Genomic DNA, 26,889 nt, shown 5'->3' on the forward strand with positions numbered 1-26,889 from the left:
GAATGGCAGCAGGCATGTTTCCATTAAGGGAAAAAAAGAGTTCTTCACATTTTGTGCTGGTTTCCTGTCACCACCTCTAGACAGGCAGGGAGTCCTGTGAGGTTAGGGCAGTACAGCTCCCACTAGAGCAATGTTGGCATCAGTTAGTGGTGACACTTTGTCTGGAGACAGTACCGGTAGTCTTCAGGGCAGCTCTTCCTCACACTTGTAATGATCTGGAGATTATGATACAGGAAACTACTCTGCAAAGTTTGCTGGTTTTGGAAAGTAGCTCTTAATTTTGTGACAAGGATGAATGAGACTTAGGGGAGTAATACGTCTGTTTCACTGATGATGTTAAAGGTCTAGTGACCTCTTCCATAACTGCAGTCCCTGCAAAACAAAAATGTTTCTTTTACAATGGTACAAGCAGGCGCAGTCTTGGTCTTTCCTTGAATCATATTGCAAAGGAAATGTTAGACTAACAAGTCTTTGAATATTTTTATTGTATACACAGTCTCTCCTATGCATGAGCTTTTGCGATCACAACAGATCTGACTGTGATCCAGGCTTTCAATTTCAAATGATTTTCTTCATGTAACAATTTGATCTCATCTATCAAATCTCCTTAAACTCTTTGGGCAAAACTGTGCTCTCACTTGCACAGGGGTACATCTAAGGTACTTTTGAATTTAGCCCATTGTAAGTAAGTGCAGAATTGCTTCCCCTCCTGCCCTGTGCCTAAGATGTACTTTAATTTGCATAGTCTAATAAGAAATGAGGATCTTAAAGGATTTTATTACTATGTGAAGTGATGCACATACTCCTGAGTGAAGGAGAAGCAAAAGCAATGTATTTAAAAGAGTAGCTCCTTCAGTGAACATACAGGAATGTGCAGAGATTCATGAGTGGGATAATTTGATAGTGATACTCTATTTCAACATTCACAAATGGCCAAATCTTGGAAGTGACAAAGATCCTGACAAAAACAACAACCCGTAAAATGGGGAAGTTACAAAGAGCAAGCTTGCAAATTAGCTCATTCTTAATATATTTTTAGTAAATGGTGTCATTGTATTAACCAAATATGGTATCTTTGGAAGCATGAGTTCATATGCTAATGTGCGGTTTTTGGCTATATAAACCCAGGTACCACTGCTGTAAGGTAGAGCGACTGTCCCAGTCGTCTCTCCCTGCATATATGCTTGTATTCTCTGATTAATCATTAAAAGAGCCTCAGGCTGTCTGATCAACTCAACTGAGTGGTGGTCCTTTTCCACGACAGAAGGAAGAATACTATTGCTATGTGCTGGATTCTGACTAAGTTAAAACAGCGGAATTTGTCTGAAAATGCACCAGAACTAAAGTAAAACCGATCCCCCAGATCTGACCACCTGAAAACAAGATTTAGATCCAGAGTTTGTGGCTCTTGTCCATCTTGGTTAAACAACACAAACAGTAAAACATTTGCAAAAGCAACAGTAATCCCTATTTCCAGTGTAGGCTATTTGTGCCAATGCCTTTTGTCAAAAGTGTTGCTTAAGGAGATAGCAAATTATACTGTCAAGTCATAGTTGTTGAGTTAAATGAAATAAATGTTTCCCTGACGTTTTCAGTCACCTCGTCACTTACAAAAGAGACACAAATATATTGTGCTGATAGGAAAGAAAGCAAATATTTACACTTACTTGTCCATATTCTAAGAGCTACTTGAATATCTGACTTAATGACCATGTTTTGGATCCTAGTCCTAGTCTTACTGAAGCCAATGTGAGTTTTGCTATTGACTTCCAGGGGAGCAGGAACAGGTCCTTGGTGGGGTGTTTCTTGACAGGTGAATTTCAGCACAGTCCCATGTAGTTACTTCTTCCAATGACAATAAAATAGAAATGAACACAAACACTATGAAATATGGTATTTTATTTATGTCTGAGCCATATGTGAGATACAATAACTAGAAAAAAATCTGTTTACTTAACATCACCTATATTATATTGTATATATATATAATATTTATAATATTAAAGATGATGCAAAAATGTAAAGAAATGCTATGTGTTGATTATTAATGATTAGTGATCTTTCATGCACTGCAAAAATATTTTACCAGCCCTAAACAATGAAAGTAAATGGAACAGCTATTTTGGAAACTTATCAACACTGATAGTTAGGGAGAATTGACTGATCCTTTGTGGTAGTTATCTGTCAATAATGAAAGAACCATTTTTAAAGAGATATGGGGCCTGTAGTGAGAATTTTCTCTAGGCCCTTCAGATTTATGAAGTAGGCGCTTTTTAGTTGTTGTGGTAATCTGTTAGTATAGTTTGGTTAAGTTAGCTGCACATTTTCTATGCTGTTGTAATGTTTCAGACAGTGACCGTTTCTTTTTATCCCTCTCTGTAGATACAGGCAGTCCATTTGTAGAGCTGCACAGCGACATACCTAAAATTATACACATGACTGATGGAGGAGAGATGATCATTCCATGCAGAGTCACAGCACCAGACATTGCTGTTACTTTAAAAAAGGTACCTTATCCATGTATATTTCTGAAAATGTTCCTGCAGGTATAAATGTCCTGCATTACTGTTTTGCAACTATTTTAATGACTGGGGTATTTGAGCAATTACTTGTTCCCCTGTGTTAAATGTTAACTATATATTCTGGGGGCACCCATGATTTAGGAGATGATAGTCTCCTCTTGAAGCCTGGTCCAACCACTGAAATCAATAAAGATACTCCCATCGACCCAGTGATGGCTCAAGTGCTTGATGAATAGAAATGTACGCACGTACACGAAGTAAATCCCCTGGCATCAAGATGAGAACAGTACTTCTTTGCTAATGTTATGCTTGTTTAGTTTAAATAGAGACGACGGCTCATAGAACAGGAGAGCTGTGCAAGTCAAGGATGAGATGCTTTATCTGTGTCTAGAGAGAGCTCCATATGTGAAGGGATAGATGAACAGTATTGTTGCAGGAAAGAGAAGGTCAACTCTTTGTGTAAAACAGCAGGAAATAGTGAGACAGGACTTAAGAAAACTGATGAACTGTTCAAATAAGACACACGGGGCCAGATTTTCAGCGGGTGAGAATCAACATAGATCCATTGATTTCAATGCTTCATTGTCTAGGCTGACTTGCACCAGCTGAGATGTGGCCCTTGTGTTTTAATTTAAGTTAGAGGTTCTCAAACTGCAGTGGTCCGTGGAGCACTTGCTCATGGTCTGTAGAGACCTGGCTGGTGACATGACACTAACTTTCCTCCTTGTTTCCAACTGCTAAATCACTTTAAAGAAAGCTAAAAATGCAGAGAAAATAAACAACTTGAATCTAAAAGTGATCTCAATAGATTAAAGCACTTTTTATTCTGGAGCACAATTCCTTGGTGAGTTGTGGAGCAGGGTTGGCTTGTGCCAAAAATTTGATGGCTGTAGAAGCAAAGAATAAATGAGGCTGGGACTGAAGTGTGTGTGCTGTGGAATGAAAATCTATTTTTTAGATTTTGGAAGTTGTGGGGTTAAAAATGTTTCCTTGTTGTGTCTTAAACCTCAGTGTATTTAATTCCTAGCTGGGAAAACTCCTGTTTCACTAAGCATTCCACTTACAAGCATCTTCTTTAAAATGAGTTTCTCCTCTCCCTCCTCTTCCGATGGATGAGATTTATACCCACCACTCTTCCTTCACTGCCATGCAAGGTCCACTGCCCTTGTAGCTGAAGTTTGTAGTGTAGGATCGTGAGGCGGTCTATAGCATCAAAGTCAGATGTAACGCGGTTTATAAGGGAGGAGGAGCCTGGCCTTAACTAAGGGAATTGGTTACGTATACTTTTTGCATTCCAGGAAAAAGAAATGTGCCTCCCTAGTTCATATCAGAATTTCCTGGAATATGTAAGCTACAGGTGCTTAGATCATGTACTTGGTTATTTGTCATGTTGTGAAACTAGTGGATGTAGGTTCCATCAATTTTTTTGCTTACGTAACAATTACGAGAGGCCTGAGATTTATTTCACAACTGCTGTCATAGTACTTATGGCTAGCTGGCAAAGCAGTCATTCTGTTTTCCACTTAGCAATGACGTGAAAAGCCAGGATTCCTGATCTGGAACATCTGTAACTGGAAGAACAGCATAGAGCCATTAGGTCTCTAGCCTGTGTTAACAGGAATTCAGAAAATAGGTTCTCAGTCAAGTTTCACACTTCCTAGGGAAGTGATTCCTCCCTTTTAAGTGGACTCAATCCTGACGTCACGTGGAGACACTGCCATTAACATTTTGTTTCTCTTAGTATTGTTACCTTTTCGTTTCAATGGTGCAATGTGGGGAAATTTTATTATTCATCTGTAGTGCTATGGATGATGTTAGCCAGTGAAATGCAATGTGGGGAAATTTTATTATTCATCTCTAGCGCTATGGATGATGTTAACCAGTGAAATACTGTAATTACCTATTGTACAAATGTAATTGCAGTTTTACATGAGCTTTGAGATGCGTAGCTGCTATAACTTCAAGTTAAGTGTGTGGGCCAATGTTTGTGTATTGCACAAGATGGCAATCAATATACACAACACAGAAAGAGCCATAAAAATCTTGCAGCCAGGGATTAAGACAGTACAGGGGATTGGAAAAGGAAGATGGAACCTTTCATTTCTGGGTCACAGCTTCAAATCTAGCCTAGGTCTATAGCCACTGAAAATCTTTTTCTCATTTTTCGACAACCTGTAGAATTAGTTAATGGTTTTGGTCTAATTCTTAGTAGACAGATAGTCACATTGCCGAAACCACCATTGACTCTGCTGATGGTAACCTTTGTCCGAAGGTCAAATGGGCACCATAGCAGCAACAGTATCACCAGGGTAACGTGCCTCAGCCCCACCTTGAAGGAACCATTTCTTGGAGCAGTTGTTTTGTCTACTTATCTGTTCCTCCTGGCTGAGAATGCCAACAGAGTTAATGCACAGGGGTAGCCTTGTTTGAAAAACAAAACAAAAAAAGGGGCAGAAGATTAGGGAATTATTTACCACACGAATCGGAGGTTTTATAGGCCCTTCCCTCCCCAAATCAGATTCCTCCTTCTCATATGAAGAAAGATGTAGATATTTCAAAATCTATTACACATTTCAGTATGCTTTAAATTGGCATTTTTAATACAATATATCTTACAAAACATAAGGGAAACATATCTTTACTAAATTCATAGGCTTTCAATATTGTATTGTGGTAGGGCCGTAAGACCCCAGGAAGGATCAGGACTCATTGCACTAGGTGCTGTACACATAGGAAGACAGTCCCTGACAGTCTAATTGGAAACAAGAAAAGAAGAGGGTGACTAGGGCAACTTAGCAGCTATGGTGATGTGGGTGATATAAGTACCTAGAGGTATAATAATGATAATATCCCATGTTTACTTAGGCTATGCTGACCAATATTGTCTCATTGTTTTCTTGTACTCCCTCATGTGTTGACTCCATCTGTTGGCTCTATTTAGATAGTAAGTTCTTTGGGGGCAGGGACTGTCTTTTCGTTCTGTGTTTGTACAACACTGAATAAAGTGAGATCCTGGTCCATGACTAAGGCTTCTAGGTGCCATGGGAATATACAATAAAATAAAATAAAATAATAATAACAACAACTGATTATCCTGCACTACAAAAGTTTTTCTTCTGCTGATAACAGCTCATCTTAATTAATTAGCCTCTTAGAGTTGGTTGGGCAACTCCCACCTTTTCATGTTCTCTGTATGTGTATATATCTCCTCGCTATATGTTCCATTCTATGCATCCAATGCAGTGGGCTGTAGCCCACGAAAGTTTATGCCCAAATAAATGTGTTAGTCTCTAAGGTGCCACAAGTACTCCTGTTCTTCTAACAACAAGTGATTCTGGATCATTCCAACTTTTTAAAAAATCAGTCACTAGTGGTTTGCTGCTGGCCCCCTGGCAGAAATGGAGTGATTTGAAGGAGGAGAGGGTAGTGGCTTGGTCACAGTGACTCTGTGCATCAGGGCAGTGTGGAGAGGCTGGTGGGAAAAGTCAGGGGTGGCTCTAGGTATTTTGCCGACCCAAGCACGGCAGGCAGGCTGCCTTCTGCGGCTTGCCTGCGGGAAGTCCCCGGTCCCGCAGATTCGGCGGCAACCTGCAGGAGGTCCGTCGAAGCTGTGAGACCAGTGGACCCTCCGCAGGCATGTCATTGAAGACAACCTGCCTGCCGCCCTCGCTGTGACTGGCAGAGCGCCCCCCATGGCTTGCCACCCCAGGCATGCTGGTGCCTGGAGCTGCCCTTGGGGAAAGTGGGCAAGTAGGTCACAGAAGGTATTGGCATTGGTGAAATGGAGTGAGCACTGAGAGTGGCTCAGTAAGATACAAGAGCAAATAAGTAGGAATGGGGAGAGTTGTGAAAGGCCTTAAAGGTGAGGACCTGGCTTGTTTTGATTCTTTCCAGTTGGAAGAAAACCTCAGCTCTCCTCTTCTCAGAGAAAGCTGATTGGAGCACCTTGGACTTTTTTATCTGACTCAGCTGCAGGAGACCAGCTTTGCTGTGTAGGATCCCAGAGGGCTTTGCTTTCATGTCCTGCTCCTGCTTTTAATTTTCATTAGTCACAGATTTCAGTTGTCTAACCTATCCTTGATAGTAACTGAAATTGCCCACATACAATTTCTTCCTTTCTTTTTTTTAGATCCCCAAGCTGCTTATGTAACTCTAACCCAGGGGTAGGCAACCTATGGCATGAGTGCCGAAGGCAGCATGTGAGCTGATTTTCAGTTGCCCTCACACTGCCTGGGTTCTGGCCACTGATCCATGGGGGCTCTGCATTTTAATTTAATTTTAAATGAAGCTTTTTAAACATTTTAAAAGTATTGTTTACTTTACATACAACAATAGTTTAGTTATATATTATAGGCTTATAGAAAGAGACCTTCTAAGAACATTAAAATGTATTACTGGCACGCGAAATCTTAAATTAGAGTGAATAAATGAAGACTCGGCACACCACTTCTGAAAGGTTGCTAACCCCTGGTCTAACCATTTCTGAGAGGTGCTGGACTGATAAATTGTTTGTGCATGGATTTGCATTAGGGATGGGTGGGGCTCCTGGAACCTGAGGGTTTGTGAACCTCTCAAACGATACTCCAGCTTCACAAAATGAGATTAAGTTTATAAAGGTTTGTTCTAGTCATTTAGACTCTTTCTCTCATCCTGTGCCACTCCCAGAGAGAGTCAGTGTTAAGAGCTTTTCCAGTTAAAGAGAAGAATGTGCTATGTACTAAAGCTCGATGAACAACACTCTTAGCCCCAAAGCTAGGCTAATGCAAATTTATTAACTAATTAATTAATTAAATGGAATTCAGCTCACCCTGGGCAGCATCGGCTTGTGGGGCTCCTGTGGAGCCTGGACTTCAAACTGAATCCTCCTCTTATCTCCCAGCAGAACCCCTGGGGGAATGCAGCAGTGAAACAATAAGGACAACCTGCACCTCCACTGAGCCAGCAGGGGGTTAAATCCAGCTGGATGTCTTGAAAATGGAGCCATGAACTGGTTAAACATATTGTTTGTATGTAGAAACAGTAACTACAATAGTGCAGTCCCTAGAATACAAGGCACTGCTGGGTGTCAGCCAGCAGGCTATAAAGTAATGGACTGTGCTTGTGTGTGTAACACATACATCCCCTGTGATTTGCAAGCTTATTATAGCTTCTTATCAGATGTTGTAAAGATAAGGAATTCTATTCTCCTTCAGCACTTTTGTGCCAGCTGTAATTATTCATCATTCATGTCTGTCAGAGGAAATGGCATGCGATGACGAGGGAGATCTTGAGGGCAGCTTTAGGCCTGTGCTGAATAGGCAGCACTGAGGGTGCCACCTTTCAGAGGGAAGGTGTTCTGTGCAGGAAGAAGCCATCTAATTACAAGCCTCCAAATTCTGGGCATTCATCCCTAAGGCTTTAGCTGCAGGAAGAGGAGGGCTGGCCAGAAGACAAGTTCTCCAGTCAAGCAAGTGGGAAGGAAAGAGGTGAAAGGAATGCAGCGAGGCTGGTGGCAGAAAGAAGTGGCAGTGGCAAAGGTGTTTTGTTGACTTGGGAGGGGAAGGTGCACACACCAATCCTTTCTTAGAACACTAGTACACCTCAGCTCAGCTGGGAGTAATCTTAAAAAAAATGTGCAGTTTTCCTATAAAACATGACAATAAAAAATGACGTGAATTTCTGTACTCCGAGCCTTTTGCCCATTGCCATGTTTTTCAAGAAGGAGGATTTTTGTTACAGTAACAAAAGGAATTAGTACATTTGAAAGGCAGGAGATATTAGAAAATATGTAATTATCTGATGATGATGTTCAAGATACTACGTGAGAAAACAAGACTTCTAAACATGTATTTGTGTGAACCGCAATGCTGGTACCATATTTTGCCTTTGCAGTTTTTGTTGTATCAAAATGGATTTCAAATTCAGAAGGTGATCATATAAAATATTAACTGCTACCACTGATAGAGCATTTGATTATTTCCTAACTCTAATTCCCATGTGCCGGGGATTATATTGAACTTTTGGGACTAATGTTTCAGAAATGACTAATGATTTTGGATTCCTCAGTTTTTGGGTACTCAACCTGAGATGCCTTAAAGGTGCCTGATTTTCAGTGCTGAGCACTGAGCCTCTGAAAATAAGGCCCAATTAATGTGTCTCAAGTTGGGCACCTAAAATCACTAATCACTTCTGAAAAATTAAGGTCACAACCTCCTGTGGCTTTCTTCAGTTTCCAGTAAGAACTACAATTAGCATGACTGAGGAAGCTCTGAGGCCTTATGATTCATGGATTGTGTGCTGTGATAGTCATGAGAAGCATGCATATTATGATGTGTCAGTTTGGGAACATGCACACATATTATTCGCACTCTTTCTGAAACAATCTAGTGCCCATAGAAGACAGCAGAAATCAAGAGATGCATCAAACTGAATCTGAGCTGGCATTGTTAAAGGCACAAGATGACAGCAAAGGAAGTTAATCCGTCAACCATAGGAAAAAATGTGTATTTCTTTCTCAATAGCCACACCAGGAGAGTTAATTACAGTCTGTCTGTCTGAGGCACTTTGGCTGCCAACTAAAGCCAGTAGCATTGTAGGCAGACTAAGCTCCTAGGCTAAGGCCAGTGTCAATCATTTGTATATTAATTTACATCCTGTAGTAAATAATGGAATGATGGATGCAAATGAAACCTTCACATTCTGCACCCAGATTTTCTTTTAATTTAACATAAAACAATTACTTAAAAATATGCCTAATTAAATCTTGTCATTTTTTATTTGATTGGCACTTTTTAGATTTGTTTTTTAAATTCCTTTTTATTAAGCCTCCAAAGGTTTTTGAGAAGGGGGCTTTTTGGAAATAAAAATGGATTAGTTTTATCAAATATGTTCTTCGTTTTCAGATTCCACCAGAAACTCTCATTCCTGATGGGAAGACAATAATTTGGGATAGCACGAAAGGCTTTATAATACCAAAGGCAACATACAGATTCATAGGTCTCATGAGCTGCGAGACAACCATTGATGGGCATAAGTATAGTACGAAATACCTAACGCACCGACAAAGTGAGTAGCGTTCACCTGTCTCAGTCTTGTAAACATGGCATTATGTTGGTGTGATGCTATTCATTTTTCCTTTCTCTTTGTGATCTGCAGCCAACACAATATTTGATGTCCAACTAAACACCCCAAACCTAGTCAAATTGCTGAAAGGAGACACCCTGGCTGTTAACTGTACAGTTGCTGCAGCCTGGAACACAAGAGTTCAGATGACATGGAGTTACCCTGGTGAGGTGAGTGCTTTGGTCTGTATGTAAAAATGCTACTTATTTTCTAAAACATCATCCCATTAATAAGCAACTCCAATAGGAATTTTGGCTTGAAATACCTGCCATACTTGGCATTCCAAAGTCATGACCCTGACTGACATGTTTTTTATTGCCTTTTTACAATTATTATTTTGCTTAATTGAATTAGCAAACATGTTTACACAATACACTGCGGTATATTGCATAATCAGGAGTGAACAGGAGAATTGTTTCATCCTTGGGAACTTCTTCTTGGGTTCAGTGAAGTAATAGAAATTTATCACCCAGTGCCAAGTTCTTTTTTGTAACAGAAAAGTTTTCAGTTAAACCGTCTTTCTAAGCCCATTCATGTAAAGGACTGGCAGACAGTCAGGCACCCGACTCAAGCATGTTTAGAAAAGATATTACTATTCAGCTAGCCAAGATCTCATTTGTTAACTGTCACATGAACAATTCTCTTGTTTTGACAACTACAAGAATGATCTTGAATGTATTTCCCCTCTCCTGCCTCTCCCCAGATTGGGAGCATCCTCATAAATACTTGTCATTTATGAAACAACTGCCAGGGAGTCCGTGTTAAGCTGATAAGAAATTTTTGACATTCATTTAAGGTTTACAGCTCCCAGTCCTTTCATGTCAGTTTGATTTATACTGTAGATCCAAGTCATGATCATTTATAATGTCAGTCATTGTGCCTAATCACAACCTGAAATTATGATTACACGATGTCAGAATGATTACACCAGTGGCTTCTAGCAGACTGTAGCTGTTTGCACTAACATTTTTTCATCTCAGAAATAAATAACTTAGCAACAAACAATACTCTGAGCATGCTAGAGTGGCACATTGTTGTCTTGCCATTGATCCGTTGCTTAACATTACACTTCGTGCTGTGAAGTAGTGTTTTGTTTTTATTTAGATGATAGGGCGCTCACTGTTTTATAAGAAAATAACAATATTCTAGGTTAAATAAACTCTGAGGCCAAAGGCTGAGGGGGAGTCACAGGAAATAACACCTCAGCTTCAGTTTATCTTCTGCTCCACCCTATTTTCTTGCCAATCTTGTCATTTCTCTCTCTCTGTAATGTTTCCAGAATTCTCCCCTTCTCTGTTCCTGCTGCTAACACCCTGGCACACACCTTGTCTACTGTAAATCTTCTCCTCTCTGGCCTCATATTTCTTCACCATTTTATTCAACATGCTGCAGGTAACACTATCTTTCACTTCTGTTGCTTCCACTCTTTCCTGTGGAATCTCTTCATTGTCTGTTTTCAGTGTCAAGTATCAGAGGGGTAGCTGTGTTAGTCTGGATCTGTAAAAAGCGACAAAGATTCCCGTGGCACCTTAAAGATAACAGACATATTGGAGCATAAGCTTTCGTGGGTGAATATCCACTTCATCAGACGCATGTGTCTGACGAAGTGAGTATTCACCCATGAAACTTATGCTCCAATACATCTGTTAGTCTTTAAGGTGCCACAGGACTCTTTTTTGCTGTTTCCAGTGTGTTAGCCGTGTTAGTCTGTATCAGCAAAAAGAACAAGAGTACTTGTGGAACCTTAGAGACTAACACATTTATTTGGGCATAAGCTTTCGTGGGCTACAGCCCACTTCATCAGATGCATGCAGTGGAAAATATGGTAGGAAGATAGATAGATATATACACAGAGAACATGAAAAAATGGATGTTGCCATACCAACTCTAAAGAGACTAATCAATTAAGGTGGGCCATTACCAGCAGGAGAAAAAAAACTTTTGTAGTGATAATCAGGATGGCCCATTTCAAACAGTTGACAAGAAGGCTTTAGTAACAGTAGGGGGAAAATAGCTTGGGGAAATAGTTTTTACTTCGTGTAATGACCCATCCATTCCCAGTCCTTATTCAAGCCTAATTTAATGGTGTCCAGTTTTCAAATTAATTCCAGTTCTGCAGTTTCTCATTGAAGTCTGTTTTTGAAGTTTTTGTCTTGAAGAATTGCCACTTTTAGGTCTGTAATTGAGTGGCCAGGGAGGTTGAAGTTTTCTCTGACTTGTTTTTGAATGTTATAATTCTTGACGTCTGATTTGTGTCCATTTATTATTTTGCATAGAGACTGTCCAGTTTGGCCAATGTACATGGCACAGGGGCATTGCTGGCACATGATGGCATATATCACATTGGCAGATGTGCAGGTGAATGAGCCCCGATGGTGTGGCTGATGTGATTAGGTCCTATTAGGGTGTCCCTTGAATAGATATATGTACAGAGTTGGCAATGGGTTTTGTTGCAAGGATAGGTTCCTGGGTTAGTGTTTTTGTTGTGTGGTGTGTGTTTGCTGGTGAGTATTTGCTTCAGGCTCGGGGGCTGTCTATAAGTGAGGACTGGCCTGTCTCCCAAGATCTGTGAGAGTGAGGGATCATTCTTCAGGATAGGTTGTAGATCCTTGATGATGCGCTGGAGAGGTTTTCGTTGGGGGCTAAAGGTGATGGCTAGTGACATTCTGTTACTTTCTTTGTTGGGCCTGTCCCATAGTAGGTGACTTCTGGATATTCTTCTGGCTCTGTCAATCTGTTTCTTCACTTCAGCAGGTGCATATTGTAGTTTTAAGAATACTTGATAGAGATTCTGTAGGTGTTTGTCTCTGTCTGAGGGATTGAAGCAAGTGCAGTTGTATCTTAGAGGTTGGCTGTAGACAATGGATCGTGTGATGTGGTCTGGACAAAAGCTGGAGGCATGTAGGTAAGTATAGCAGTTAGTAGGTTTCTGGTATAGGGTGATGTTTATGTTACCATCGTTTATTAGCACTGTAGTGTCCAGGAAGTAGATCTCTTATGTGGACTGGTCCAGGCTGAGGTTGACGGTGGGATGGAAATTATTGAAATCATGGTGGAATTCCTCAAAAGCTTCTTTTCCATGGGTCCAGATGATGAAGATGTCATCAATGTAGCGCAAGTAGAGTAGGGCATTAGGGGACGAGAGCTGAGGAAGCATTGTTCTAAGTCAGCCATAAAAATGTTGGCATACTGTGCGGCCATGCAGGTACCCATAGCAGTGCCGCTGACTTGAAGGTATATATTCTTCAACAAAAAAAAATTCAAAAACAGATTCCAACGAGAAACTGAAGAACTGGAATTAATTTGCAAACTGGACACCATTAAATTAGGCTTGAATAAGGACTGGGAGTGGATGGGTCATTACATAAAGTAAAAACTATTTCCCCATGCTAATTTCCCCCTACTGTTACTCACACCTTCTTATCAACTGTTTGAAATGGGCCATCCTGATTATCACTACAAAAGTTTTTTTTCTCCTGCTGGTAATAGCCCACCTTCGTTAGAGTTGGTATGGCAACACTCATTTTTTCATGTTCTGTGTGTATACAGATATATATATATATATCTTCCTACTGTATTTTCCACTGCATGCATCTGCATGCATCTGATGAAGTGGGCTTTAGCCCATGAAAGCTTATGCCCAAATAAATGTGTTAGTCTCTAAGATACCACACGTACTCCTGTTCTTTTTTCATTGTCTGTATGTCTTGTCAGTATCTCTCAAATTCTTCAGCCTTATCTCCTAGGTGCGACATAACTCTGCCCCTAACTGCATCTCAGTTCTCATTTCCACTCACTCTCCCGTGTCAGGGCCCTGTAGCTGTCAATATTTAAAGTTGGGAAGTCACTATGTAGCCATATGCAAAATTGGTAGATGTAGCACTATAATAATTAATAACTGGATTAAATTTTAAATGAAGGGTTAGCAGGCACACTGGGTTAATACATGAGCCTTTCAGCCCGTACACCAGTGTTTCCTGTCTTGGGGGATTTGACTATCTATGGACAAGTGTCATTCTAGTTCACTGGGTTGCACAGGCAGAGCAGAGAATTGCTTTGGTTAGGAAGAGTTATAGGACCCCAAATCCAATACCTCCTTAAGATCCATTTCTGCCATGACAGCTACACAAGCATGGTTAGCTAAGACCTGCATTTACTGTGAATAAACCATCCCCCCAGAGCACCCCTCTGTTCCAATATGTCTTGCACTAGCCCTTGCTGAGCTTAACTTAAGTTTGATTTAACTCTCTCATTTCTCTCCCGGCCCCTACCTACCGCAGAGAAAGAATAGTGGGGAAGGTACAGGAGCAGCTGGGCTTGCTAGTCCTCCTCTACCTCCTCACCCTGGAGCCAGGGAAATTTGCCCATGTACGTTGAGTCCCAGTGGAAACTCTCACATTGCCATTAGCACTAGAGGTTCTGAGGGCAGTGCCGAAGGAACAGCCAAGGATGAGATTGCTGCTACTCATTGTGTCGTTATATTTTAGACTGTGCATAGTGGTCTGGCCCTCTTCTGTATTTGGAAAGTGCCCAGTAGATTACGGATGCTATTGCAATTTAAATAATAATCACTAATTGCTGCTTGTTATATTGTGTCTAATTTAATTTGTAAGCCCTTTGGGGTGGAGACCATGTCTTTCTGTGTGTGTTGAACAGCACAAGGGGCTTGAATCTCAATTGAGGTTCTTGGGCTCTGTCATCCAGAAAATAATAACAATAATAATAATAATAATAATAACAATAATAATAATAATAATAATAATAATAATAATAATAATAATACATGTCTTACATTCTTAATAATTAATAATATTTGATTTACTCTTTTTTTGTTTCTAGGCAAAACACAGAGCATCAATAATCAATCGCATTGGCCAAAGAACTACAGATGCCAATATCTTCTACAGTATTCTTGTTGTTGACAAAGTGCGTGATATTGATAAAGGCCAATATACCTGCCATGTGAAGAGTGGACCATCGGTCAAATCTGTTAACACAACAGTCCATGTTTATGGTAAAAAATAGTGTGAATGTATAGAACGTATAATGCTCATGATCCATGTTCAAAGCTAAACAATGGTTAGAAACTTTTTGTACACAAGGACAAAATGGAGGTGAATTTTTGGCAAGTCAGTCATAGGAAGAGAAAAGAGCTGGGAACAGAATATGTACCATTTGATCCAAGACACTGTTTAATTTCATTGGTAGTAGATAGCTTAGTCTGATCACTAATCTGATCACTTTTATTTGCAAAGTGCATAAAAATTCTTCACTAGTCAATACCAGCAAAAGTAGGCGCTAGCACCATAAAAACTCCCAAGTAAGAGACAAATATACAGGCTTAATTTAAATGGAAGAACCTCAATGCGTCTTTTCTGGGCAACATTTACTTTTGTTATCTATGCCCAGTGGTATGCAAACCATATAGCCCAGGATACTGGTTTTGGCTCCTGGCCGTTCTTTGTTATGTGAAGCTCATGAGAATTACATCTCCAGCTGCATATACGATTCACTCCTTACCAGACACACATGGAAAGTAGATTGATGTGATGCACTCTGTATGGAGCTACACCTTGAGACAATTCAAATGCTGAAGCAAGTGCAGGCTACTGCAGCTCATTTATGAAAAGGAGGTTCAGTTTGAGGGCATTAAACCAGCTGAACTCCTTCACTTCCTCTCCGAGGGAAGGACCTGCCACCAAAGAATGAAGTGGCACAGTAGAGCTGCCTCTGAAGTGCTGCTGATCGCGGCTTTGTCATTTTTTTTTGGCTTCATCGCTTGGGGAGGCTAGAAAGCTGGAGCCAGCCCTGGACATATCTCCAGCAGAGATCAGCCAAGGCACTCACATTGGAGTTCCCTGCCTTGATAGTAAATGAGAGGAGACTGCTGAAAGGCTGTTCTCTGGGAGGGTTCTTGGGTTTGGAACTCACATCCCTTATTGTCCAGAACCTGCATTTGTTCTGGGCATGTTTCAAAGCCCTTTTTTCTCTCCATCTTCTCGTGTTGTTAGAGGGTCTAGATGTGTGCTGAGGGTCCAGGTGGTTATGTTCCTGGGCAGTCCTACTGGATTATTTTGTCTGTTTTAATCACTGATTTGGGTGTCCAGAGCACAGGTTGAACAATTACAGCTACATTTTTATAAATTAGAATAAATCAACCTGAAGCCCTCAGGATCTGAACTTTCAACAGCTAGGTTTCTCAGCTCGGAAGCAGGTTTTTATCAATATTCAAAGAAGGTGAAACTATTTTTTACATTTAGGTTACAAAGATTTGTTTAAAACTCATAGTTATTTTTTATGACTGTAAAACATGCATTCCTGACACTGTTCTGAAGGGTGGTGTAGAAATGCACTTTTTAAAGGAACAGAAAAAATGGGCCCAGCTTGCAAATCTTTATTAGAGCAAATAATCTTCTTGAAGTCTAGGTAGCATCTGATTGATGGTACTAAAATATTGAATTGTGACAACCTTATCCTTGATATTCAAAACATAGTTAAGTATAGATACGCCTGCACTTTCAAGGGACATCTACAACCCATTGATCTGTCATATGTTTGCCTTTGAACCAAACTTTACAGTTTTTAGAAGAAAAGGTCTTCTTCCGGTGTTAAAGAATATTCCATACATTACTTTGTTAGGCAAACTAACTCATCATAAAGATTGAAACATGGGACAATATACAGTAATGTAATTGGACAAAGTGAATAGATTAGACATGATTTTAATGAAGTTATGAAGAATTTCTTTGTTTGACAAAGCAATTGTAAGCCACTGATCCAGAGGCTTTTTGTCTTGTTGTTGTTGTTATATCTGTGATGATGAAAAATAAACTTTCCTTCCCCTGGAAAAATCCTCTTTGAAATAGCCAAGTTTATGGGCCATGGACCAAAGCTCAAATTTCTGAATGTTTGTGCTGCTCCATTAGGTTTTGTAATGGCTAGATTGATCGCTGAAAATCTCTGGTAACTCAGAGCTCAGTCTTGGGCTTTGTCTACATTGGCAAGTGAAAGACAAAACTTTTGTTGTTCAGGAGTGTTTAAAAAACACTTCCCCGAAAGACAAAAGTTTTGTCGACAAGTGCTGGTGTGAATAGCACTTTGTCGGCAGGAGCACTCTTCTGCGGACAACGCTGATGCCACTCATTGGGGGTGGAAGGTTTCTGTTGGCAGGAGAGCCAACAAACAGCGGCTATACCGCGTGACGTGTCACTAAAAGCTATGTCATGCAGACATAGCCTTGATCTCAGAATCCATGGATGCTCAGATGATCAGAGATCCCTGTTAGATGCCTTCTTGTAAAGGTCACCATAACATGTGTCTTATTGTCTGTAATAAGTATGAAGCCTGATTGAGAATCAGTATCTTAACTATGTTGTATTTTGTTTTTTTTAAGATAAAACATTTATTACTTTGAAACACCGAAGGAAAAGTGTTCTTGAGGCTGTAGCTGGCAGAAAATCCTATCGGCTGTCAATGAAAGTGAAGGCATTTCCCTCACCAGAGGTTGTATGGTAGGATTACAGTTACTTCCACATAGATAAAGGAACTACCTCTTGGGTGGGAAAATAACGCCTTTGCTCAGGTTTAATAATTTGATTTCCTGGTAAAATATTGAAATACGGTACCCTGATATGGAAATAAATGATTATAATATTTAGCATTTTTATTGCACATTCCATCAGAGGATTTCAGAGTACTCACAAATATGAATTAATTAGGCCCTGATCCAGTAAAGCCCTTGACCATGTGCTTAACTTCAAGCATACAAGTAGTCCCACTGACTTCAGTGAAGCTACTCCTGAGGTTCTAGTTAATTCTGTGCTTTGCTGGGCCTAAATCCTCACAACATACCCATGAGTTAGGAAAATAGTATCCCCATTTTACACAGAGAGAAGGAGAGGCACAGACAGGGTAGGCAACTTGCCCTAAGTCACCCGGGAAATCTCTGGCAGATGTGGGACTAGAATCCAGCTTTCCTGACACTGTCTTGCCCACAAGACCATCTTTCTTCAGATCAGCCAGGGAGAATATTACAGAGAAATAAAAACTTTAATTAAAATTAATGACTGGGTTGAAAGAATCAGCCTTATAAAGTATCACTAGAGGGTGGCTTAGTTTTCTGGTGGACTATAGTTTCTATACCTAATTTAGTGACATGAGATTTTTTTCTTTTTTTTTTTTTTGCTCAAATGCATTACATTAAGAAATCTTTTAAGAAGTTTTTTGAATTTGTCCAAGCACCTTTATATCAAACAATGTTATCTATTCAATGATCTCCATTTTTTTGTTTAAATAATTTTAAATGGCAATAGCTTTGGCTTGATTCATTACACTTTAACAAAGGGTGTGTGACAAGACTGATTAGAAAAACAATCCATAAATACATGAACAGTGTGAGTTCATAGTACTCTCAGCCAGAATTTATTTTTGCTTCAAACATTGTGTTTTGTTTTAATCTCCCCCATTGCGTTTGCCGCTCCAAATGGAACATTAAGAAATATCTATATAAAACTGGTGTAAGCCATTACTAAATCTTTTGCATTTCTAGTTAGTGGTTTGATTTCTTTACTGTCCATATAGAAACAGAAATGCAGAGGGAAACTAAAAGTCCTAAACATATAGTCACTAAACAGATAAGATTTCCATTGTCCGTGGAAAGACTGGGCAATGGACATCTAGGACCTTACTCTAAATGTTTCTTAGAACGTGACACCATAGTAGTGTGTCCAACAATTTAGTGAATTAAATCACCATTATAGAAAAAAATTATTTGTACTCTATTAATAATACATCAATCTTACTACATCAAGCTATGGAAGAACTATTGATGCCAGCTATAAAACTTTGAAAACAATATTCTATTTAGTAATGACTCTACTTTCTATTGTTTTTAAAGATATCTGCATGAATTCAGGATATCTGGTTCTTAAAATTTCACAGTCCAGTTGTTCTTTTCCCATCTGATATCATGGTCATGTTTGTGATGTCACAGCTCTTTACTCAGGAAAGTTTTATGATGTCAAAAAGAAAGGGTTTGGGACTGAGTCATGCAGCTTTTACTCATAGGAGTAACCCTTACTCATAAGAGTATCCTACTGACTTCACCTTCACTTTATTTATGTGGGTAAAGCGTGAAGGATTGGTCCCAATGATGTAAAATTGGGAATAAGCAGCTGGAGAGCTTGGACTCTTAAGACATTTTCATACAAACACACACACCTGATTTCCTTTGACCATTAAAATGCAAACTTGGTCTGCCATAGATGCTCATAGCTTAAAACATTTAACATGAGGATGTTCACATTCTAGCATATAGTTACCGTGAAAAACACCATTTTCATAATAATACGTTATAATGTTCTTTTAACAGGTTGAAAGATGGGTTGCCCGCTGCTGAAAAGTGTGCCCGCTATATGGTTAAAGACTATTCATTAATCATCAGAGATGTTGCTGAAGAGGATGCAGGGAATTATACTATAACACTGAGTATACGACAGTGGAACTTGTATAAGAACCTAACAGTCACACTCATTGTAAATGGTAAGTTTGCAGTGTGGTATCTACTTAGTTATTAAACTCATTGTCGTGCCAGATTCTCAGCTAGGGCTTGATCCTGTGTAAGTCAAGTCAATGGAAAATTTCCCGTTGACTTGTTGTTGGAAGTAAGATCGAGCTCCTGCTGTAGAGTGGCAGAGCTACACTGAAGCCAATGGAACTGCATTGATCTATACCAGGCTGGGGTCTGCCCTCCACAGTTACATTTTTTTTTTTGCATTACTTAAGTATTTTTGATACGTACACCTCTCACTGTGCTTTTCCCCAGTGGTATTGTTTCAGTTCCCAAGATGGGTTCCGTTTCCTAACTTCCCACTGTGCGGGATGATTTTAGTTACGTGATGATAGAGTGCAGTAGAAACTCAGCTCCTTCTGACTTCTGTTCTATTTACGCGTTTTACAGTGAAACCCCAGATTTATGAAAAAGCTGTGTCATCATTTCCTGATCCCAATCTCTACCTACTGGGCAGCAAGCAAGTGCTGACTTGCACTGTTTATGGTATTCCTCAGCCTACAATTACATGGATATGGCATCCTTGTAGACAAAATCATTCCAAAGCAAGGTAGGACAGCTTGTTTACCTGTTCCGCCCCCACACTACAATGATCAAAAGAAACCCTTTTTTTACAGTTATAAAGCTTGCAGTTACAGTAGAGAAATGAGCAGAGTTTGTATGATTTTTTATCACAGTCTTTTGTATTTTAATACATCTGGGTAAAATGCAATTTCTTATGCAAAATATGCCAGAAGTGGCACCTTCTGCATCATTACTTTACAGTTGTAGGTAGAGCTGATGGTATAAACTATTAGTGCTGTATATAGTAGACTTCTAATCATGCACGCAATGTCCACAAGAGATAGTATTTAGAAAGCAAATGAACTCTACAATATGTTCTCTGCAAGGCTTCTCTTACAAATTCATGTTACAACAGATGAGTTCCCCTTTCTTCTTGAAATTCCAAAGGAATAATCTTCAGGATATTTTAGATTCTAAAAGAACAAAAGCAAATATATAGCTTCCGATATGCCAGTAGATCGAAATATCATAAATCCACACATGCCCAGCTCTTACCTCATTGTACATTAGCAGTGTAAAACGTAACACGATCATAAAGACTCGTGTGATATTGAAGCTCAGCAAATCTTTTGTATTCAAATCTCCTTCCCAAGCTTTGTTTTGTTTTATGACTAGTTTGAACACTGACTCATTTTGCCAAAACATGGCCTAACTCATAAAGTCTGACAGATTCTTAACTAAAAATCCTTGACACAAACAATAGAATAATAACTACTAATGAAAGGTGCCATCCTTCACGATGCTGAGCAATTACTGCCAATTACCAAAGCCCTTATGCATATGCTTAACTTGAAGTATATGAATAGTGCTACAGACTTCAGTAGGACAGCCCATGTTTCAAATTAAGCATATGCTTAAGTGCTTTGGTGGATCATGGCCAAAGTGCTCAGCACTTTGTGGGATCACACCTTAATTTTCCCATTGTACCCAGGGGTGAAAGGAAGATGGTACGGGCTGGTACGACCTACCAGTAAAAAGTGGCCGCTGGTACCAGCCCATATAGCTGACTTTAAAGCCAAAGGCAAAGGACCCTGCTTGTCATTGCCCCTTTTGCCCCCGAAGGCTGCCAATCGGGGGGAGAGGGGGACAAAAAGAGCAACTGCCCTGGGGCTGGCATTTAGAAGGGCTTGGAGTTCTGGCGGCCGCTGCTACAGTAGCAGCAGTGGCCACTGCAGCCTCAGGCCCTTTAAATTGCCACTGGAGCTCTGGGTGGCTCAAGTCAGGCAGCACGGATGTCCTGGCGGGGGATGCTGACCCTCAGCCCCGCCCCGTCTGCCCAAAGCCCCACCCCTCCCTGGGGGAAGAAGAGTCGGCCCATGTACCAGTAAGAGTTCAATTTTACTTTCACCCCGATTGTACCTTTCTTTACGATTATGCAAATGAGAATCATTTGCTGTACTATTCTCACCAATAGGTGGCACTAGAAATCACTACATGTGCTTTAGTAAGAAAAAGTTGCAGTTCTCCATTTCACCAACAGTATTTCCTATATTTGTTACATAAGAAGTACCAGTTTCAAAACAATAATTAAATTTGATCTTTTTATTTGTAGGTAAGGCATAGGTTAAAAGAAAATACAATGGCCTTTTCACTGAGGAGACCCTGGCGAAAGTCGTATACACTACGACATTGGATCCTTTTATTTGACCTAAAAGTTTAAACATTTTTTCATATTTTTATTTAAAATATAGGGTGGAATTGATACAAGAGTTAGTTCTTCTTGGTCAGGAATCAGAGTGATGTTCTGTGCCCGTGAAACATCTCTCTCTCTTCACAAACACAGAACTGCACTACTACATAGTAGATCATATAATGAGAAATAAAAATTAATAACTTCTAAACCACTGAAGACTCAGTTAATGAAATGAGTAGAAATGAGATTTAACATGTGATCAAAGGATAAAAGCAACAAATTAAATATGAATCATTGGCTCTATTTCAAGTTTGTCTCCAGATCTGTTTCAAATGTGCTTTCAAAATCGTTTTGTTGTGATTCTCTTTTAATAGTCCCCTTTCTTCCTTTTAGCCCTCATAACAAATAAAAATATAGATGCTCCTTTTTTAATACTTCACATACTGCTTACTCCCTTTGAAATACGTGGTGAAAGTTAGTCGTCAGATAAAGACATAGACACCTAAATAATTGGGGGCCCCTTGCTCCAGGGAGGAAGTAACCTGGCACAGCTTACTTTCCTCTCTGGGCCAGCTCAATTGCATTGTCTGGTGCATTGGAAAGGCAGAGCCAGAGTCTTCACACACTCACCACCCTCCTGCCCAGGAGAGTAATTAGTGGCCATGTGGCAACTGCTCTCTCACTTGCACAAAGACTAGCAATGCAGGTAGCCTGTGCAGGGGAGTAAGGAGGTAGATTATGCCCCTTTACTGCCCATAAAATAGCTCCAAACTGAGCTTTTAGTGTGTTGCCTCCAACTCCCGATGCATCACAAGTGATGCCAGTGGCGTCCCTGATTGTCTGCATCTTCCACAAGTCCTTGGTCCTGTGGCAAAGTTGCTGCCCCAATACATCCCCTCCGGTGTATTGACTCAGTTTCTCCCGCTGTCCTTTGGCCACCTGGCTCTGTGGCCAGACCACTTTATAAAGTCCTACCCCTTCCAGGGCCACAGAGTTCTGTATCAAAGTCCAACAGAAATACTCAAAACAATTGACTCTTCAGCTCCCTGCTCAGGAGGCTGCCTTTGCTCACAGGTGGGCTTTGACTGCTATACTTTGTCCCCATGCTCTAACAACCCACTGCCCAGGGGCTGGCACATTCCTCCTCCCACTCAGGAGTTCAGACAGACTGCTTCTCCTCAGGGTTCCTGCCTCCTGTCAGGCTTCCAGCTCACCCTGTCTCCTTTTCTCTCCTTTCTCAGCCAGCTTTCAGGGCTGCTTCTCAGAGAGGGGGAACAGTCCAGCTCCTCTCCCCAGCTAGGCTCACCCAACTCTTCATGAGTATCCCTAGCTTTCCACCAGTGGGGTCTAATAACTAAGCTGAGCCACCTCATCTCTAGCTGTTTGGGATAAGCTTTGTATGGGGTTTGGGAGTGGGGTGGGTAGCTGAACTGTCACAAGCTGAACCCTTAAGGGCCAGCCAGCCTGTGACAGGCCCCAGTTAAGGAATGCACTTAAGCATGTGTTCTGCCCCACTGACTTTCACTAGGACTTAAGACTGTGCTTAAATTCATGCATGTGCTTCAATACTTTCTTGACAAGAGATGCTTTCCTGAATTTTGTCCTTAGTGTCTGTCCTATGCTGCCCCATAACACATGGGCACTCTCTTAGAGCTGATCCATAAGGCCATGACCCTTCCCTCTTTTTAGGCCTTTAAAACCTGCTTTAGTGTGCTATTTGTTAAAAGAGTAGCTAGGTGTTAATTGCTACGCCAAGAGACCTTTGGGGATTATTGATGTTTGGAAGGGAGGGAACCAGTGTTATTTGTAAGTTTTATCCCTTTTCCTGCTCTATGACTTTTGTTTGTCTTCTCAAATTGTGAGCTCTTTTGGGCAGGCCATATGTCATACTCTATGCTTGTACTCTTGTAGATCCTACCAAAAGACAGATGAGATAAAATAATAATAGTTTATGTTAAGTGTGTGCATGGAATTTTGAGGTCCTCTTCTCCCCACTTTCCCTTCTGCAGCATGAGAATCCCAGCTGACATTGCAAGGGATTCTGGAGATAGTTATATCCCTTGTCGGGGAGGATCAAATATACATTCCTGGTGAGTTTTAGGATGAATATAGCACATGACAAAACACTAACCATTCAGTTGTCAAAACTAGGGTTGTCAAGTGACTAAAAAAATTAATTGTGATTAATCGCACTGTTAAACAATAATAGAATACCATTTATTTGAATAGTTTTGGATGTTTTCTACATTTTCAAATATATTGTTTTCAATTACAACACAGAATACGAAGTGTACAGTGCTCACTTTATATTTATTTTTATTACAAGTATTTGCACTGTAAAAACAAAACAAAATAGTATTTTTTTCAATTCACCTAATACAAGTACTGTAGTGCAATCTCTTTATCATGAAAGTTGAACTTACAAATGTAGAATTATGTAAAAAAACTCCATGCAAAAATAAAACAATGTAAAACTTCAGAGCCTGCAAGTCACTCAGTCCTACTTCTTGTTCAGCCAATCGTTCAGACAAACAAATGTGTTTACATTTTCAGGAGATAATGCTGTCCCCTACTTGTTTAGAATGTCACCTGAAAGTGTATAAAGTTAGGTATTGAGCACCTGAGTTTGCCATCTACATAAAATTAGCCTGATCATGGTGACCACTGGCATCTCTCCCGTGGAAGCTACAGGTGTTCCCCTTCTCTGGATTTAACTGTCTAACTTTAGGTACCCAAGTGCTCTATTAGTGCCAGCTCTGTGTAGTTATATCTGCCAGTGCCTGTTTATATGGACAGATGTGAAGATTTGCTCACTCCACTTGATAAATCCACAACTATTTGTACTACAGTGGTTACTATAGTCTCCATCAGGGACCAGGGCCCCATTTTGGTAGGAGCCTCCACAGGTATAATAAAAAAACAGTCCCTCCCTCCAAGAGCTTATAGTCTGAGCCCAATTTCTGCAAAGATTTCTGCCTATGATTAACTTTACCCAATGTGAGTAATGCCATTGAAATTCCTGGAACTACTCACAGTGCATGACATTAAACACATGTTTACATTTTTGCAGGAGTGGAGCATAAAGGTACATTAACGGAAACTACTTGAAAATGTGCTATTTCTTTAAATCTTTGTTCCCTCAGTATTTCTATAGCTGAAATCTAGAACGTATTGCAGTGTAGTCCTAGGATTCTGTGTATTTTTTTAAGATCATGCAAATACATTGATACAATGTGATTAATCATGCAATGAACTTAAGTAACTCACCTTTGTCAATTATGTGGGCCAGTACCAGCAGGATGGCTACATTGAAGCCTGTTTTCATAGTTTCCTAACGGCAAATTAAAGAATGGGATTTTTTAAAACTGTTCTAACATTGCTCAACAAGTCTGTCTTTATGGAATCGAGGGGGACAAATAGTGTAATTAAAATGTCCCTGTTTTTCCCCTACTTTGCTCAAATTAACTCATTTGCTACTAAAGAACTTTTTCTTATATATATTTCAAATTTCTAGTGGGATTTTGTCCCCCACAAAATACTAATCATATAGGGATGAGGAAACACCCATCTGGGGATAAGAGAAAAGGTTCTTTTTAAAGCTCACCCAAAACTAATGGGCTCACAGAGAATGCAAATCAATGGAGAGAATAAAATGAGAATAAAAACAGAGGGAAATAGAATAATAAAAATGAATGAGAAAAACATGTTTCAAACTGCTAATTTTCTCTGAAAAACCTTTCTCCAACCTCCACTTACTCCAGGTAAAGTAATGAATGTATGTTAATATCCTATAGTTAGATCAGCCACAGCGCATATTTCATCTTTTATTTGCTAGCTAGCCAGCATTAGATGTGTTGGGAAGAGTCCTCAAAAGTTATTCAGTGAAGGTTGGAAAAGGCAGAGCAGTCCCAACAGTACAAATCAACTTCCCCAGCATATTTATGCCAAACCTGAGTTGTCATCTCTAGTCTCATTTTTCTCTAGAGTCTGAATCTCCTCTATCAGATTCAGGGCCAAACGTCCATGGTTTCAGGGGAGCCTTGCTGATTTATATCAGCTGAGCTTCTGGCCCTCCTTCTCCACAAGTCTCATTCTGGGTGGAATGAAACAGGTGTCATAAGCAGTGGTGTGCCGAACTGTTTGCTGTGGAATGCCCGTGCAAATCAGTGGGAGTCATGCCTTAAAGCTTTAGAGGTTAGCTTCTCAGTGTGGAACACCTGCTCAAAATGACTGATCCTGCAAGCTGCCATGCAGATTTGTGTTTGTCTCAAGTTAGTCTGGGCAGAGGTTGCCAAGGAAGGTGCAGAGGGATATTGATATTGTTCAATACAATCACTGGTTTCCTCAGCACTGAAACAGTGCTATTCTTTGGGCATTTCTATCTCTGGACAGTTCCATGTTGATCGTGGACAGCTGAAGAGATATCCTCATCATGTTCTGACTGAGCTTCAATTGATTTGACCCTTCTGAACCCATAAACACACACAGCAGTGGAATGTTATCTTGGATGGCTTAGCTCCCTCTCCCCCTACCCTTCCATTATATTTAGGCTCAAACAAACTGAATACCAAGTGAGTACCCTACGCCAGCTCCCCAGAGAGCAGCTCTGCAAACACAGCAACATTATGATGTTGAATTAGTTTTGTTTCTTTGAATGCTGGTTGCTATTTTGGAGGTACCTACAAAATATTAGGCACTGGGAAAACTGGGGCCTGATTCTCCTCTCTTACACTACTTTTACCATGGTTGTAGGTCCATTATGTTCAATGGAGTTACTGCTGATTTAACACAGAATAAGTAAAGCGGTTAGGCCCTCTGAGTGAAATTCTCATCCCTGCTCTGGCCCCTTTACACCAGGTAAAAGGGCCAGAGCAGTGTGAAAGGGGCCCTAAAAGTCCCAGATCTGGGACTTCCCTCACCTGCAGGAACTAAGACAGACAGCCATAGAGAACACCCTCATAAGCCCTAAGCATGCAGTTTTTCCCATCGACTTTATGCAGTAATAAAGGATTGAGGGTCTTGTGCTGCCCATAGACATAATCTGCATGGAATTCCCAGCATATTCACCTCTCTTGAGACTGTGGGCAGGAAAAGCCAGGGCTCTTCGATTAAAATAAGAAAGCTCAGGCTGCATGTGATTGCCAGCTGATGGGATGATCTGGGTTAATGGATGGCAGAGAAGCGGATTGATCCTGTTCAGTTATGACAGCCATTTTAAAAGGTAGTCTTTGTAAGAAAGCAATCAGGGAATTCAAGGTACTCAGCACTAAACTGCAGAAAAGGGCATAGAAAAAACATAGATTAAGGACAAGAGAGGTTAGTTTAGTCGGAAATTGGCCTGAACTAAAACCCTGGATCAGAACACCCCGAGAGTCTTCAATATCTGAACACGAATCCTATCTGCACTTTGCAATGGCTCTTTTCTATATAATGATTTGCCTGGAAACCGCCCTTCCAAAGCATCCCCTGAATGCGAGAGTGATCTCACTTTTGCGCTTTGA

The 26,889-nt window shown here is 40.3% G+C and overlaps 1 protein-coding gene across 2 annotated transcripts in view; it reads left to right on the plus strand.

Moving 5' to 3' along the window:
• The window catches only part of FLT1 (fms related receptor tyrosine kinase 1), a 156,212-nt gene that overhangs the window by 31,761 nt on the left and 97,562 nt on the right, over positions 1 to 26,889 (plus strand). For both annotated transcript variants that reach the window (XM_050937138.1, XM_050937139.1), the window contains exons 4-10: positions 2,383 to 2,507; positions 9,404 to 9,566; positions 9,657 to 9,793; positions 14,463 to 14,637; positions 17,017 to 17,134; positions 18,994 to 19,163; positions 19,582 to 19,741. In XM_050937138.1, coding sequence (XP_050793095.1) covers positions 2,383 to 2,507; positions 9,404 to 9,566; positions 9,657 to 9,793; positions 14,463 to 14,637; positions 17,017 to 17,134; positions 18,994 to 19,163; positions 19,582 to 19,741 — 1,048 coding nt within the window. The remainder of the gene's footprint in view (positions 1 to 2,382; positions 2,508 to 9,403; positions 9,567 to 9,656; positions 9,794 to 14,462; positions 14,638 to 17,016; positions 17,135 to 18,993; positions 19,164 to 19,581; positions 19,742 to 26,889) is intronic.

This window comes from Gopherus flavomarginatus, chromosome 1 (genome assembly GCF_025201925.1).
Source record: "Gopherus flavomarginatus isolate rGopFla2 chromosome 1, rGopFla2.mat.asm, whole genome shotgun sequence".
NCBI classification, from domain to species: Eukaryota; Metazoa; Chordata; order Testudines; family Testudinidae; genus Gopherus; species Gopherus flavomarginatus.